Source organism: Hetaerina americana, unplaced genomic scaffold, assembly GCF_022747635.1.
Source record: "Hetaerina americana unplaced genomic scaffold, ioHetAmer1.1.p SCAF_6, whole genome shotgun sequence".
Classification (NCBI taxonomy): domain Eukaryota; kingdom Metazoa; phylum Arthropoda; class Insecta; order Odonata; family Calopterygidae; genus Hetaerina; species Hetaerina americana.
In genome coordinates this window covers 91,317,658-91,331,317 of record NW_027287205.1, presented here as the reverse complement: position 1 = coordinate 91,331,317, position 13,660 = coordinate 91,317,658, and the positions used below count along the sequence as shown (strand labels likewise).

At 44.7% G+C, this 13,660-nt stretch overlaps 1 protein-coding gene across 1 annotated transcript in view; it reads left to right on the top strand.

The window, feature by feature from the left end:
• Positions 1-10,723, top strand: part of LOC139695485 (homeobox protein OTX1-like) — an 89,691-nt gene extending 78,968 nt beyond the window's left edge. Inside the window, exon 3 of the mRNA XM_071594271.1 lies at positions 9,641-10,723. Within this exon, the coding sequence (XP_071450372.1) occupies positions 9,641-10,723 (1,083 nt within the window). The remainder of the gene's footprint in view (positions 1-9,640) is intronic.
• The last annotated feature ends 2,937 nt before the right edge of the window (positions 10,724-13,660 follow it).

Genomic DNA, 13,660 nt, shown 5'->3' with positions numbered 1-13,660 from the left:
TGCCTCCTCCACGGAGAAGGTGTAAATGACTCTCTCTCCGGCCAATGTTTGCTCCTCTTCCTCGCCTTTCGCACGTAATATGGCATTTGCTACTGGCCCTGGGCGGGGGGGGGGAGGGGGTTTAGGAAATATTGGCTTTTATGCGCGTTGCTAAGGTGATGTCACATGAATGGGGAGAGGAAAGAATGATGGGCTAGCAGGGAAACGGGCGTCGAAGGGCTGAGGTCGTAAAAAAATCACGAGATAAAGAGGGGGAAAGGGTGTGTGCGTGTGTTCATGCATGTATGTACGTAGGTGGTCGAATGTGTGTGTCTGTATGTATATATATACCCTGGGCTACCGTGATATACATATGTATCTTACATGGGAACATATATATATGTATATATATAATATATAAATAAATAAATATATATATATATATATATATATATCGATGATGTTGAAGCACTCAGAAGAGCAATTTAACATTTGGTCGGCTCAATTAAACAAAATTGAAATAGATAGCACTTGAAAGGACACTCCGAGTGAAACCTTCGGAGAGAAGTTGGCGGTCTGGGGTGGGGGAAGGGGAAGGTGCAGGGAATGCTGGAAGGGGAATTAAAGATGGCGATTAATGGTGGGAAGTTTGAAAGATCGCAAAGCTAGTGAAAATGCGGATTCTAAGGTCTCAACTTAATAAATAATGCGGCCCCGGTGGCGGCGGGATAACGTCTTCGCCTACCAACCCAAAGGTCGCGGGTTCGATTCCCGCCTAGGTGGATTTTCCTCCATCTAGGGCTTGGATGTATGAGATTGTCTTCAATATAATGTCTGTAATGTAGGGTTAGGTGGAAGAAGAGACTATTAGTCTCAACCTCGCCCAATTAAGTCAATAAATAAATAAAATAAATGTGGCTGAATCGGATACGGATTAAAGGATGGTAAGGAAGAAACCCTGGTCAAATGAATTGTTGCGGGAATTTGCGTGTGAAGGGATATGACGAGAAAAGAGTGAGACAGGAAAGCAGGAGTACCGATGATTGTTCATTCAAATAGATATGGGGGTAATGCATTCGCCTGTGTAAAATGAAGTGCATTGTTTGCATGACAAAAGACAAATAATGTTTTTTAAGAGGCAATTAGAGAGTAGGATATTGTGTTTTGCTAGGGGTCACAAATTATTTAAGTACTAGTTATGTCCATCCAAAACCTACCTTAACCGATAGATTACCTAATAATATATATATATATATATATATATATATATATATATATATATATGTGTGTGTGTGTGTGTGTATATATTTATATATATATATATATATATACAGGGTTCGTCCGGAAAATAAGTGTACTGAGCTCAGGAAAAAAAAATGTATTACACTTTTACATATCTTAAGCTAATATTTCCCAAAATAGGACCCTTGTGAGTCGATACACTTGTTCCAGCGGCGTTCCCATTCCTGGAACGCTCCCGCGAAGGCATCATCGGGAACCTCTCGAAGACAGGTCGTCACGGCCTCTTTGACGGCGTCCAAAGTCCCGTATCGCGTTCCTTTCAAACTCCTCTTTATCTTCGGGAACAGAAAGAAGTCCGGTGGTGCCAAGTCCGGGCTGTAGGGCGGGTGCGGCAGCGTTGCCACGCCGTGCTTGGCCAAGAAGTCCGACACGACAAGCGCGGTGTGAGACGGCGCATTGTCGTGATGCAGCCGCCAGATGTTTTTGATCGCTGGCCGGACGCGGGCGACTCGTTTTCGAAGCCTGTCGAGCACTCGGACGTAAAATGCAGCATTTACAGTTTTTCGTTCAGTTACAAATTCGTACCCCTTTTGTCAAAAAAGACAATGAGCATCGCCTTGATCCGAGATTTGCTCATGCGAGCTTTCTTTTGACGGGGTGATGATGGGGTGTGCCACTCCGCACTTTGTCTCTTCGACTCCGGGTCGTACTCAAAGATCCACGTCTCGTCACCCGAAACAACGTTCTCTAAAAAAGGTGGATCATTTTTGCAGTGATCCGCAAGTTGTGTCGCGATTTCCAAACGACTGAGTCTTTGATCATCACTGAGCACTTTCGGCACCAACTTTGCACAAATTTTTCGCACCTGTAATTGCTCCCTAATATTCTCGTGCACTATTGTTTTTGGCACATTACACTGCTCGGCTGTCATCCGAACACTAAGACGACGATCAGAGTTCAGTACATCGCGAACTTTTCGCACATTTTCGTCGGTGAGTGTCATTGATGGGCGTCCAGGCCGTGGTTCGTCGTCGACCTCTTCTCTGCCCTCCACGAACATCTTGTGCCACCGAAAGATCATATTTCTGGACATGGCTGACTCCCCGTAAGCCTGGTTAATCATACCGACAGTTTCGGTAGATGATTTCCCAAGCTTTACCGCAAATTTGATGGAATAACGCTGCTCCAATAACTTCGGCATCGCGTTCCGTGACGTGGGTCGAGCGTGGAGGTTCGCGTTACCAGAGCTCCTCACTACACCACAGCTCAGAGCCGACTGCCTTTTTCAGCGTCGCTTGCCAACATACCCCCCTCCAATCGCAGCCCGTCAGAGCGATGCTTGGCGCGCCTGGAGCGGCGGGAAAAAATCAGTACCTTTATTTTCCGGACGAACCCGGTATGTATATATATATATATATATATATATATATATATATATATATATATATATATATATATATATATATATATATATATATATATATAATAAAAAATTATATATATTATTTATATATATATATTTATATATTATATATATACATATATATATGTTCCCATGTAAGATACATATGTATATCGCGGTAGCCCAGGGGGTAGAGCGTTGGACTACTGACCGGAGGACCCGGGTTCAACTCTTAGGAAAGCCCATCTAGCACCTGCAGGTTCATCCAAGCAATGTGATTTCGGGCACCAGATCTTCCTGGGAAATCATTATCGGCATAGGGAAAGGAACTGGCCCCCCTACCCTGATGTGTGAATTTCACACGGCGTCGTGGTTAGCACTGGGTGAACTCTACCATCACCTACCAAACCTACCTTCGGGTTGATTACTGTGTTTTTATATGTAAACATACATATATATATATATATATATATATAATATTTATGTACACATATATTTTATTTATATATATGTATATATAATTATATGTATGTGTAAATACCTCCCGGACGGTTACCTTCTTCAGTGAGACGGACGGACTACTTATTCTCCTCCTCCCTTTCACTGACTGAAGTTGATATTAGAGCTGAAATTCTCGCAAGAGTGTCTTTCTTTTTTGTCTGCTCTATGTTTTAATTTTGCGAGTCACCCCAGTGCTGACTGTTAAACGTCAATTCACGAGTTTTTCAATTTACACTCGCATACTCGTATGTATTAACCTGACGTTCTCTATGCAAGTTTTTTCCGCACCCTTCCTATGTCCTCCCGCCCTTGCCTTGGCCTTTCGACCTTTCGTGGGTGTCTTTTCCCTTCTTTAGACGATTGCCCTTTTCGGAGAAATCATAAATGCAAAATCAGTCCTTTAAACTGCGCAGCCGTCAGGTGTGAGTAATCACTTCCCCGAAAGCATTTATGGATAAGAAGGAGAACCACTGAGTACGCCCTGGAAATAAGAGGTACCTTAAAAAAACCATTTTTGTAGCCATTATTTGATTCTATAAAATCTGATTTTTACTAACCATTATTAACAGTACGCTTCAGGTAAAGAATATAATTATTTTTATATAAATCTCTTTGCAGCTAAGCAATTGGCGGTAACGCTCAAGTCTGGTCACCGGTCAATCTTACAATTCACATAGTACATACATGCTCAAGAAGAGGGAACAAAATGCTCTCGTGTAACGTGTGTAGCAACATAACTTTTTGACAGCTTTTTGCGTTCGTGAAAAGGAAGTTATGTGGTCACACGATGTACAATGACACTAAGATTACCCACCGCACCTTTACTATCACGCATGGACCAGATTCACACCATCATTCGCCGCACTCCATCCATAATCGCGCACTCTTCAATTTCATATCCCGTTCAAAATAACGCCCCGTTAGCATATCATTTACTTTTGCAATAGAAACTTCTCGCGCCATCGACATTACGAACAGAACAATATTATAATAAGTAAAACAGTATGATTTTTTTATTTCACGTAAAGCGGTTTGTAAAAATTATTCCCATTGTTTGAATGTCCTATCTAATACTCAATTACATTTTACCTTAAACTATACATCGACATTAATTGCAATTTCGATGGGGTGGAGTCATCCCCTGCGATATCAGTGACTTTCAAGTCTCCTCTAATTTCATCGACTCATCAATCTTATTTTATAGCCATGTTCTACATCCCTCTTAAATCTTTTCATCTTACGAACACGGTGCATCGATTTTTATCTGTTTTGTTTGCAATGATTGGTAGCCACATTCTCAAAGAAATGAAAAATTCTCATTCATTAAAATCGCTTTCATAGAGGTTTCCAGAGGAAGTTGATATCACGTCAGAGCAGCGCGAAAGGTAGGCTCACGGAACGACGCCACCCCAGAGTCCTTTTCGAAACGGTCATTACTTTTCAAATATGCCTTGGACAACAACATCCTGGGGCCATCCTCTTGGGCGTGCGCAGATCTAGAGTGAGAGGGAATCGTTCCTGATGGCCCGATTCCAACAAATGTATATTTCTATGATTCGTGAAGAAAACGCCTCCCGTGCGATGCGGCTGTTTGTCATTCATTTTATTCTGTTCGGATGTTTCCACCAAAGGCATTAAGGCCCATGGCATTTGAGAGGGACCCGTGGCAGAGATAGGGAAAGTATGCGTACGGGGGGAGGATTCAGCAGTGAAAGGAGATAAAATAGAGCATCGTCGAAATTTCACGTCGGCATCTCTAGTGTCATTTCGGTCAAGATCTCAAAGAAGCAAAATCAAAATGCGTGATAAACTTTCTCAATATGTTACGATGTGCATTAGTCATTTAAAAAATCATTAATTAACTTACAAAGTCTCGCACATAGAATAACGATATATCGCCAACGTAATTCCCTTTCCATCCTGATATTGAGCCATTTTTGCTGTTTATTTTACCCTCCCTCTTGCTTTGTTTGCGTGTGCGAGTCATGCACTTTCCTCTTTGGACACCCGAGCGGGCTGTCGTCACGGCGTGCCACTCTCGCGATGGTTCGCGTCTTGTGCGTCGGAGATCCATCCATAGTTTGGCTGCATGGGGAAGTGCAGAATAACATTCATTTTTCTTTCCACAGAAGAGCGTCCATAAGAATATAAAAGATGACAGAAAATTTCATGTATCGCATTAAATATTGATTACAACTTCGAGGGGAGAGTGAAAATTCCATCTCCCATGACATTGCGTTTTACATTGACAGGTGGCCGCACACTGCAATAAATTAAGCAAAAGGGACAGAACCAATGAGTTTAAGGAATAATCTTTCCTTCACTAACTATTAGAGAGCGCGGCAGCATAAAGTATCGGAAGGTGTCAAAGCTGGTGCTTCCGGAATTATATTAATCACCAATAGCTCGGATAATTACTGATAATATAACGCTGCCTGCCACACGGCCTCTTGGTAGCTTGAAGAATAACTAGTCAACGTGAATTCCATTTCCATGCCAGAATTGGGTGTTTAGTATATGGATGCGACTGTGGGAAGGGCAAAGTGAACGCGCGGGGTGGAATACGCTGAATTAAACAAAAATTTATTATTTTTTACCATACTAAATGATGTTTACGATTGTCAACATTATTTCAGTTTTCTTTTGCGGTCGTTCCCGCTGCATGAATTCGAATGAGGAAATAAGTAGCGGTATATTAGATCAAATATTTCCCGACTCCATTCAACTAACATGGAATTAGTTCAATATAAAAATTCAGGTGTGAATTGAGGTGAAAAATAGTGTATGGTTATCCCTATGCCGCAGCGGTTCATTCTTCAAGGTGCAAATATCTCCTTAATACACATTCGCTTCTTTTTCGCCAGGCAATTCTTTTCCGCGATGACGGCGAACGACAGGGGAGCTTGGTAAACAAGGAATCGATAGCCAAAGAGTTTTGTGATCTCACAACACGGTAACTGAATACCCTGCGAAAATTTCATCACGGAAATCCTTGTTCGGTATTTTTTTTCCAAAGCTTTCCTTCGGTAGACGGGACTGAATCTTCTCCGCCGCGGAGAGGAATTATATATTCGAAAGGAGATGGGAGGGAGGGAGAGACGCCGTGTAGCGGAAAAGAATGGATATATTGTTGCCAAAAGATATTTCTTTGGTACAATTTTTTTCTTCTTCTTCCATAAGCTTGAAGAGTTCCTAAGCAGGCCGCCTGCCACCCGGAGGTTTAAGCTCTTCTTCCCCTTACTCACTCTACGGGTTTTTGATTTGTCAATTTTTAGGGCCCACAACTTTTTAACAATCGTCATCTCTCTTTTTTCAACGATGTTTTTAGGGGCCCAAATCTGTAACTTCTTCCCTCCATAGAAATGCGCTTCCGAATCTCCCAAAAAAAAAGCTGATTCTTCAAACCCCAAGTCGGTAACTTGTTTTCTCCCGAGGTAGAGAAACACGACGCTCTCACAGGGAAAATGAGCCTATCAGCCCACGGAAGTCTGTGACTCGTGGAGCAACTTCCGGAGGACTGACGCTAGAATCAATCATGTCGGTCCAGATTGGTGCCCTTAAAGTTATCTCCTGGGTACAACTGCTTATTTCAAACAGTGATTTGTGAATTCTTTCCGGAATTGTTAGGTAACCTATGGACCACTGAATTAATGAATTTTAGGAGTAGTTAGGTGGAAGCAATTATGCACGATTCGGCGGAAGACTTTCAGTTAGTTCTTCAATATTTTCTTCAATTACTGAATCCATACGTTGCCCGTGAAATTTGTTAAGCGTTTTGGTATTATGCCCATCTTTGGTCTGTTTGCTTACGATTGTAGAATTTCAATTATATGTAAACAGTAATCATAATTTATGTTCCGATCAGTAACTACGTGGTGTGTATGGCTAATTGCTGCAATCGGATACAGTGGCATACGGTGTGAACGAGCAAGATTTCAGCCAATGTAGATGAAGTAGGTACTTAAACTTTGAAAATTGTTATTTTCCTGGATAACCCGGGCTCCAAGGCGAACGCTTTTTTTTTTGGAAAATTGGCTGGCTTAGTGCATGTACTAAAGTACACTGTTATTCTGGGTAAAATTGATATACATTCGTTTTAGTCGAAGTGCCTCATAGGCAACAACCAAATTCCTTATTACTTAAAGGAAGAGAAAAAGGCAAACACTATAGGACAATGCAAAGGTAACTTCTTAAATCTGTTGCTGTAAATAAATAATAGTACTTTGTTGTTCCAGGTTGTTAGCTAATTGCTTCTGTTGTTAAAATCATGGAAGGGCTATATTAAGTCTTACTGCCAAACCACTGGTTAATGGGTATGGTTCATTGACTACTGTTACTACTTAGAATTTTAGTCTCAACTATCCATGTGATGGAAATAGAGTCGTAAATGTAAGCAATGTCATTTTATTTGTTCGTAAATGATTGGATGTGATTTACTGTGAGCATTGCTCTGATATTAATTGCTCACCATACGCATTATTCATTACCATTGATATAAAATGCATCCATTAGAATTTGTAATCATGTTTTATTTAATATACTATGCTTAAGAAAAGACTTCGCTCAGTCTACGAGTGAGGAAAGAATCAGTAATTTAGAAGTGCCGGTTTATGATGGTTTTTATTTGTAATTAGAGGTCTAAGTTTCAGCTGGTTAACAAACTAGGTAGGTTGAGTAGGCGTGAGTTCGCATTATGATGGATGGATGATTCTTGTGCACACTACATAAATGTGGATTAAGTCTGGTATCCAGCCCTTGGCATTCATCATCAACTAGGAATTGTATGGCTAACTAAGTATGGGAACTTTATTTTCTCTTTCTGCCGAAAACAACTTGGAAGGAGTATTTGCTAAGATTTGTAATGGCTCGACGATGTGATCATTGTGGACAGTGGCCTTCATTCATTAATACATTGATGCACATGCACTGTCAGTAGAGTGCAGTGCCATTTTCTTCGACGAAAAAGCTACAGAACCCTAATTCAATCGTAAAACTTTCACACACCACCGAACGACCACATTTCCTTAAATCCAACAATCATATGAATGTCACAATTATAGATATTGAAATGACAATTTAATAAAATACTTTTAAAACGTTTATTTCATTGGACCACTAAATCTCGTTGATCATTTCTTGACAAGGGCAATTGACATTGTCAACGGAGCCATTATTATTTCCCTCGCGTATCTTTCAAACATTGCCGTACTTTCAAATTACCATTTCACAGCCGAAATCAGAATGCACTAAGCTTTCAAAATCAAATTTTACTGCAACGTAGTCGGAATATTCATTCGCGCGCAGCAAATCTCAATCCTTCATTTTCTAAATCAGATTAAATTATAATGGTGGCTAATACTCAATATTCAACCCAGTGACTTGACATTGCCTGCCTCACGCCCTCATTGCGGCTCGCAGGGCATGATTGTAGCTGATTGCTTTTCTGCATCTACTTTCTCGTACTTAATACCCCGCAAGCCGCCGCAAGGGCGTGTGGCTGGGGGTGTTAGGACACCACCCGTAATTTAGGAAAGAAAAAGAAAAAATAACCGCATGCAATAACCACAAATTCATACATCAACAAAGAAAACATGGCATACATTCATGCAAGAACACTTACACCCCACACACATGCAAACACTCAAACTACATCTTACATACACATGCACCTGAAAGTATTCCCAACAGCTTTGCAGTGTTTAACTTTGCTCCGACTTGTAGATTCAATGTTTTCAATATTTCTAAAGTGACTTTGGTTTCTTACTATTATGATTTCTGATTGTTCGGGGAAAGAATGAGTATTTGTACCTATCTGTTCTGTAATCTATCTCCCTTAGTTTATCTTTGTGGTCTGATCTACCTAAGTAGTGTGGAGCTATTATAATTCCTTCAGTGTCATAGTTAAACTCGTTTGTTCTGAACCTTTCTAAAAGTCTAAGCCTCGCTTGTTCTCTCCGCACTTCAAGTGGTTCCCAGCCTAAATCCCCTAAGAGACCTGTCACACTTGTGTTCTTATTAGCGGATTTTCTCTGGACTTCATCTAATTCTTTTTGCCAAATTTTCCCCCAAGGATCCCAAATACTTGCGGCATATTCCAAATGAGGTCTAACTAGAGCAAAATAACACCTCTCTTTAACTTTTTCATTACATTTCCCCCCCACCCGTTTTATGAAGCCAAGTTTCTTTAAAACTGATCCGCATATTGTGCTGATATGTGCTCCCCATGAAAGGCCTCGCACAGCAAAGAGGGAATTTATGTAAGAAGCAAAGTAAAGTTTATCGAAATCATCGGTAATTAAAGAAATGTATTTTCTCCCCAATTATTATATATATATTATATATTATATATGTTATAACCATCGCATAGTTGGTCTTTCAATATGTCATCCTGAGGTGCAACAACCTGTGCTGGGAATCCTTGGCGTGGACCCGCGTTGAGAAACAGAGGGGAAAATGTGAGCGTGATGAATGTGGATGTCCGTGCGAGCACTGACCCCTCCCCCTCTCCCTCCGCAGGTGTGGTTCAAGAACCGCCGAGCCAAGTGCCGCCAGCAGCAGCAGCAACAGCAGCAGCAACAGCAGGCGACACAATCCTCCGGCACCGGGGCGAAGGCCCGGACGCCCAAGAAGATCTCGTCGGCGGGAGTGCAGAGCAAGAGCCCGTCCGAGAGTCCCGTGGCCCCCGCGGGGGGGCAGCAGCAACCCGGGGCCCCCCAGGCACCGCCTCCCGGGGGCTCCTCGCTTCGCGTGCCCAAGGAGGAGCACGTGTCTTCCTCGTCGTCCTCCTCCCCCACGCCTCCGGTCCTCTTCCGCGCCTCCCATCCGCCGCCCCTCGTGCCCGCTCCCAATTCCGCCTCCTCCTCGGCCGCCGCCTCCACCCCCAGCCCCCCCATGGGCTACGCCGACACCCCCCCCGGCGGCCACCACAACAACCACCAGCAGGCCCACCACGCCCACCACCACGCCGCCTCCTCGTACAACGGCTTCTGGGGCGGCGGGGGCAGCGGGGGCGGTTCCTCCGGGGGCAGCCCCATGGGGTCGTCGTCCTCCGGCGGCATGGGCGGTGGAGGCGGCGGGAGTGGCGGGGGCGGCGGATACCTCGGGGGCGGCGTCAAGGCCTCGTCCACGTCCCCCTCTGCCCCCTCACCCTGCTACCCCCAGAACTACGGCCCCTATTACGGCAACATGGGCGTGGTGGAGTACTTCCCACCGCCCAACATGCAGATGTCACCCACTGCCGGGCACCACTACCACCACCATCACCACGCCGCGGCGGCCGCTGCCGCAGCAATGGCCGGCTTCGGCTCGCACCACACGCACCACGCCGCCGCCGCCGGCCACCACGCGCACCACCACGCGCACCAGATGGGCGCCCACCACGCGACTTCGTACGCGTCGGCAGGCGCCGGGGGCCTCAACACGGTGGGTGCCCAGGGTGGAGCGTTCCAGTCGAGGGGGCCGGACTGCGGACTGGAGTATGGCGGCGGAAGTGGCGGCGGGGTCAGCGGGGGCGGGACAAACGGGTCTGGAGCAGGGATGGTCATGGGCGGCATGGGGGCCGACAGGTACGCCATGGTGTCCCTCGGAGGACAACCTTGAGGTGGCGACCCCTGCTCTTTGGGAGCCCTCTCCTTCGGAAGGACGGACTGCCTCCGTGACTGAGACGCTCTCGCCCCCCCTGAGGGCATCCGCTCCGGGGTCTCTCCTTCCCGCCGCTCCCTCCTTGAACGTGTTCCCGGAAGACCGGACCCTCACTTCGTTTTTTATTTCCTTCCGGCAGCCCACGTCCAAGTCGTTCCGAGAGGCGCGTGTGTCGGCCCTCCTCAGCCCAGAGGTGAGATGGCCCCGCGGGGTCCCCGTCTCGGTGACTGGACTCCACAGACTTTCCGTTGATCCGTTTTGATCGCGGCCGTGGGTTCCCCGTGGTGAGTCCGCTCTGTGAATGACGCGGTTCACTTGGTTCATGGAGGCATTTCCTTCGTTTTGTTTTCCTTTTCCGCTCCGCGCACCTTCGTGAGCGAGGTCAGCACTCGGCGGCGCTGGCCTGCCAAGACGTGCACTTCAGGCCGCTGCTGCTGCTGCCTCCCCCCCCCCCAGCGACACAAGCGACGCGAAGTTGCGCGGACGAAGAGACGACGGAAATTGAACTCCTCGTGCAAACGCGGACATTCTAGCGTATTTATCATGGCAACTGTTTCCAGGGCGACGGACCAACTCAGGAGGACTACATGCAGCGCATCGTATACGTGTGATTTTACATATCAGCAGTAAGAGTGTTCTCTTGTTTCATTACCCCGAACAATTGAAGAGAGGGCTGAGAGATGATGAAGACTATGGGATTCATGGAGATCGTGTGCGTGCGTGAAATGGTTTGGTAATTCCGTATAATAAAGTAATGTGTATTGTGATAATTCTTTTAATGGATGGCCGAATTCATTTGCGAGGTTGATAGTGACGTATGAGGAGGAATGAGAATGTGCTCATATCATTCGGGACTGTTGTTAGCGGTGTAAAGTCGTCACGTAGACATAGTGGTATTTGTGTAAGGAATCCATGAAACACAATTTGCCACTCTTCTGATGAGTTGAATAGAAAATAAATTAGTGTCCGATATTCAGCGTAATTACAAATGTGTTGGCGTTTAATATCAATCTTTTAAATTTACCCTTCGGAAATTTTAAATATGATTTTGTAAAGGATTATTATCCCGAATAAAACAATTTCGAAATATGCACCTCCTGTCGTTGTCCACCATTGGTCATTTGCTTCGTGTCCTACCGCATTGCGCTTCATTTCCAATGCTCCATTCTCGAGGGCGCGTTGCCCCACACTCGTCATTGGCATAAGGTAAGTGGAAGAGGAGAAAAGAGGGAGGAGGATGACGATCTCTTCTGTGTTTTGTTTTCAGTTGGATACGTCGTATATATACTCATCCGTCCACTGCGAATGCTACATGCTACGTACTTACAATTGGGTATGATGAGAAGATGAAATTTTGGGCAGAAACGCAACACCACCAATGCCCATCGCATTGTTATCTGTTATCGCTAATGCAGAACCCACTGGAAGAAAGCACAAGTAAATAAAAGGTGTCGGAGGCAAAAAGCATTCGAGAGTTACTCTGGGGCGTCATTTTAGCTCCTCGTTATATTTTTAGGCGAATGATCACATCGGTAAGTTCAGATAAATTGTCATTAACATGTAAAGAACACTTATCGTGACAACACGTCACAATGTGTGCATCACAGGCTTGGTTAAATAAGCTTCCCAATTTCCTAAGCAACATTACATAGCAACAAATATCACTAATTGTAAACGACCGTTGTCTATGCCCCCACGCGAAGCACTTTAATTATGCACGAATGGTCGTTTCACGCACTAATACAGGATGAGACGGAATGGACTCCCTGATTCGATGGGTTACTTAAAAAAAAACAGTCAGGATAATTAAAAAAAGTTTTTATTTCTGAAAACTACATCATCCAATGTCATTTTATTTTCATTAGGTTTTGAAAATTATTTCATCCAGGTGACAACCTTGGTGAGCGATGCACAATTTTGAGCCGCTCAAAATAGTTTTCGAAAACTCTTCTCAGCACATCTTGCGATATTCCAGCGATGACATCTCTATAATTTCCTCCTTTAAAACTTCCGAGTTCCTTGGTCGAACATTGTGAACCGCAGCTTTGAGATTTCCCCCTAGAAGAAAATCACGTGGGCTCAAATCCTGGGAGCTAGGGGTCCATGGAACATCCCCTCGTAAGGAGTTTGGGCGGCCGGGAAATTGTTCTTGCAGGATTTGGCTTGGACGACGGGCGGTATGAGCCATCCTGTTGAAACCAGAAGGCTTCTGTCTCATATTCCTCACCATAATCTTCCATTTTGGGGAGTAAAAAGTTCTCCAAAATCTCACGATAGCGCACAGAGTTCACAGTAACAGTTGAACTTCGAGATAACCTAGAGATTCAAGAAAGTAGGGCCCAATGATGGCCATGGAGTGCACAGGGCACCAAACTGTCATTTTGGGGCTACAAAGAGGTCTTGTTGAGGACGGAGAGAAGAGGTGAAGTTCACCGGGGTTGTCAGTCGCCAAGTAACGAAAATGTTACTTGTTTACTGAGCCTGAGACGTGGAAATGCGCTTCATCGCTAGAAAACAGTCCCTCTGCGTGGCCACCATATCATATCATTGCTCTTAAAGAACATTTCTACGACTCAGCCTCGTTACTCACCAGACCTCTGCATAGTGACTACTGAAAATTTCGTCGATTCCCCTAGCTAACGCCACTACTCCCACTCTGCTAATTTACCTACGCGCTCTTCAGTGATTTTTTGAAACTAGGAAGTCCAGTCTGCCTCACCCTGTACTTGTTAATATCATTGATTAGCGTTCGGCGGTCGGAGAGCTTTTGAAACTCCAGCATATGGACAACCAACTAAGCCTATGAGTTTTCCGACAAATTACATCTACATAATACCCCGCAGGCCGCCACATGGGCGTGTTGCGGGGGGTGTTAGGTCACCAAGCGCAAAAAAG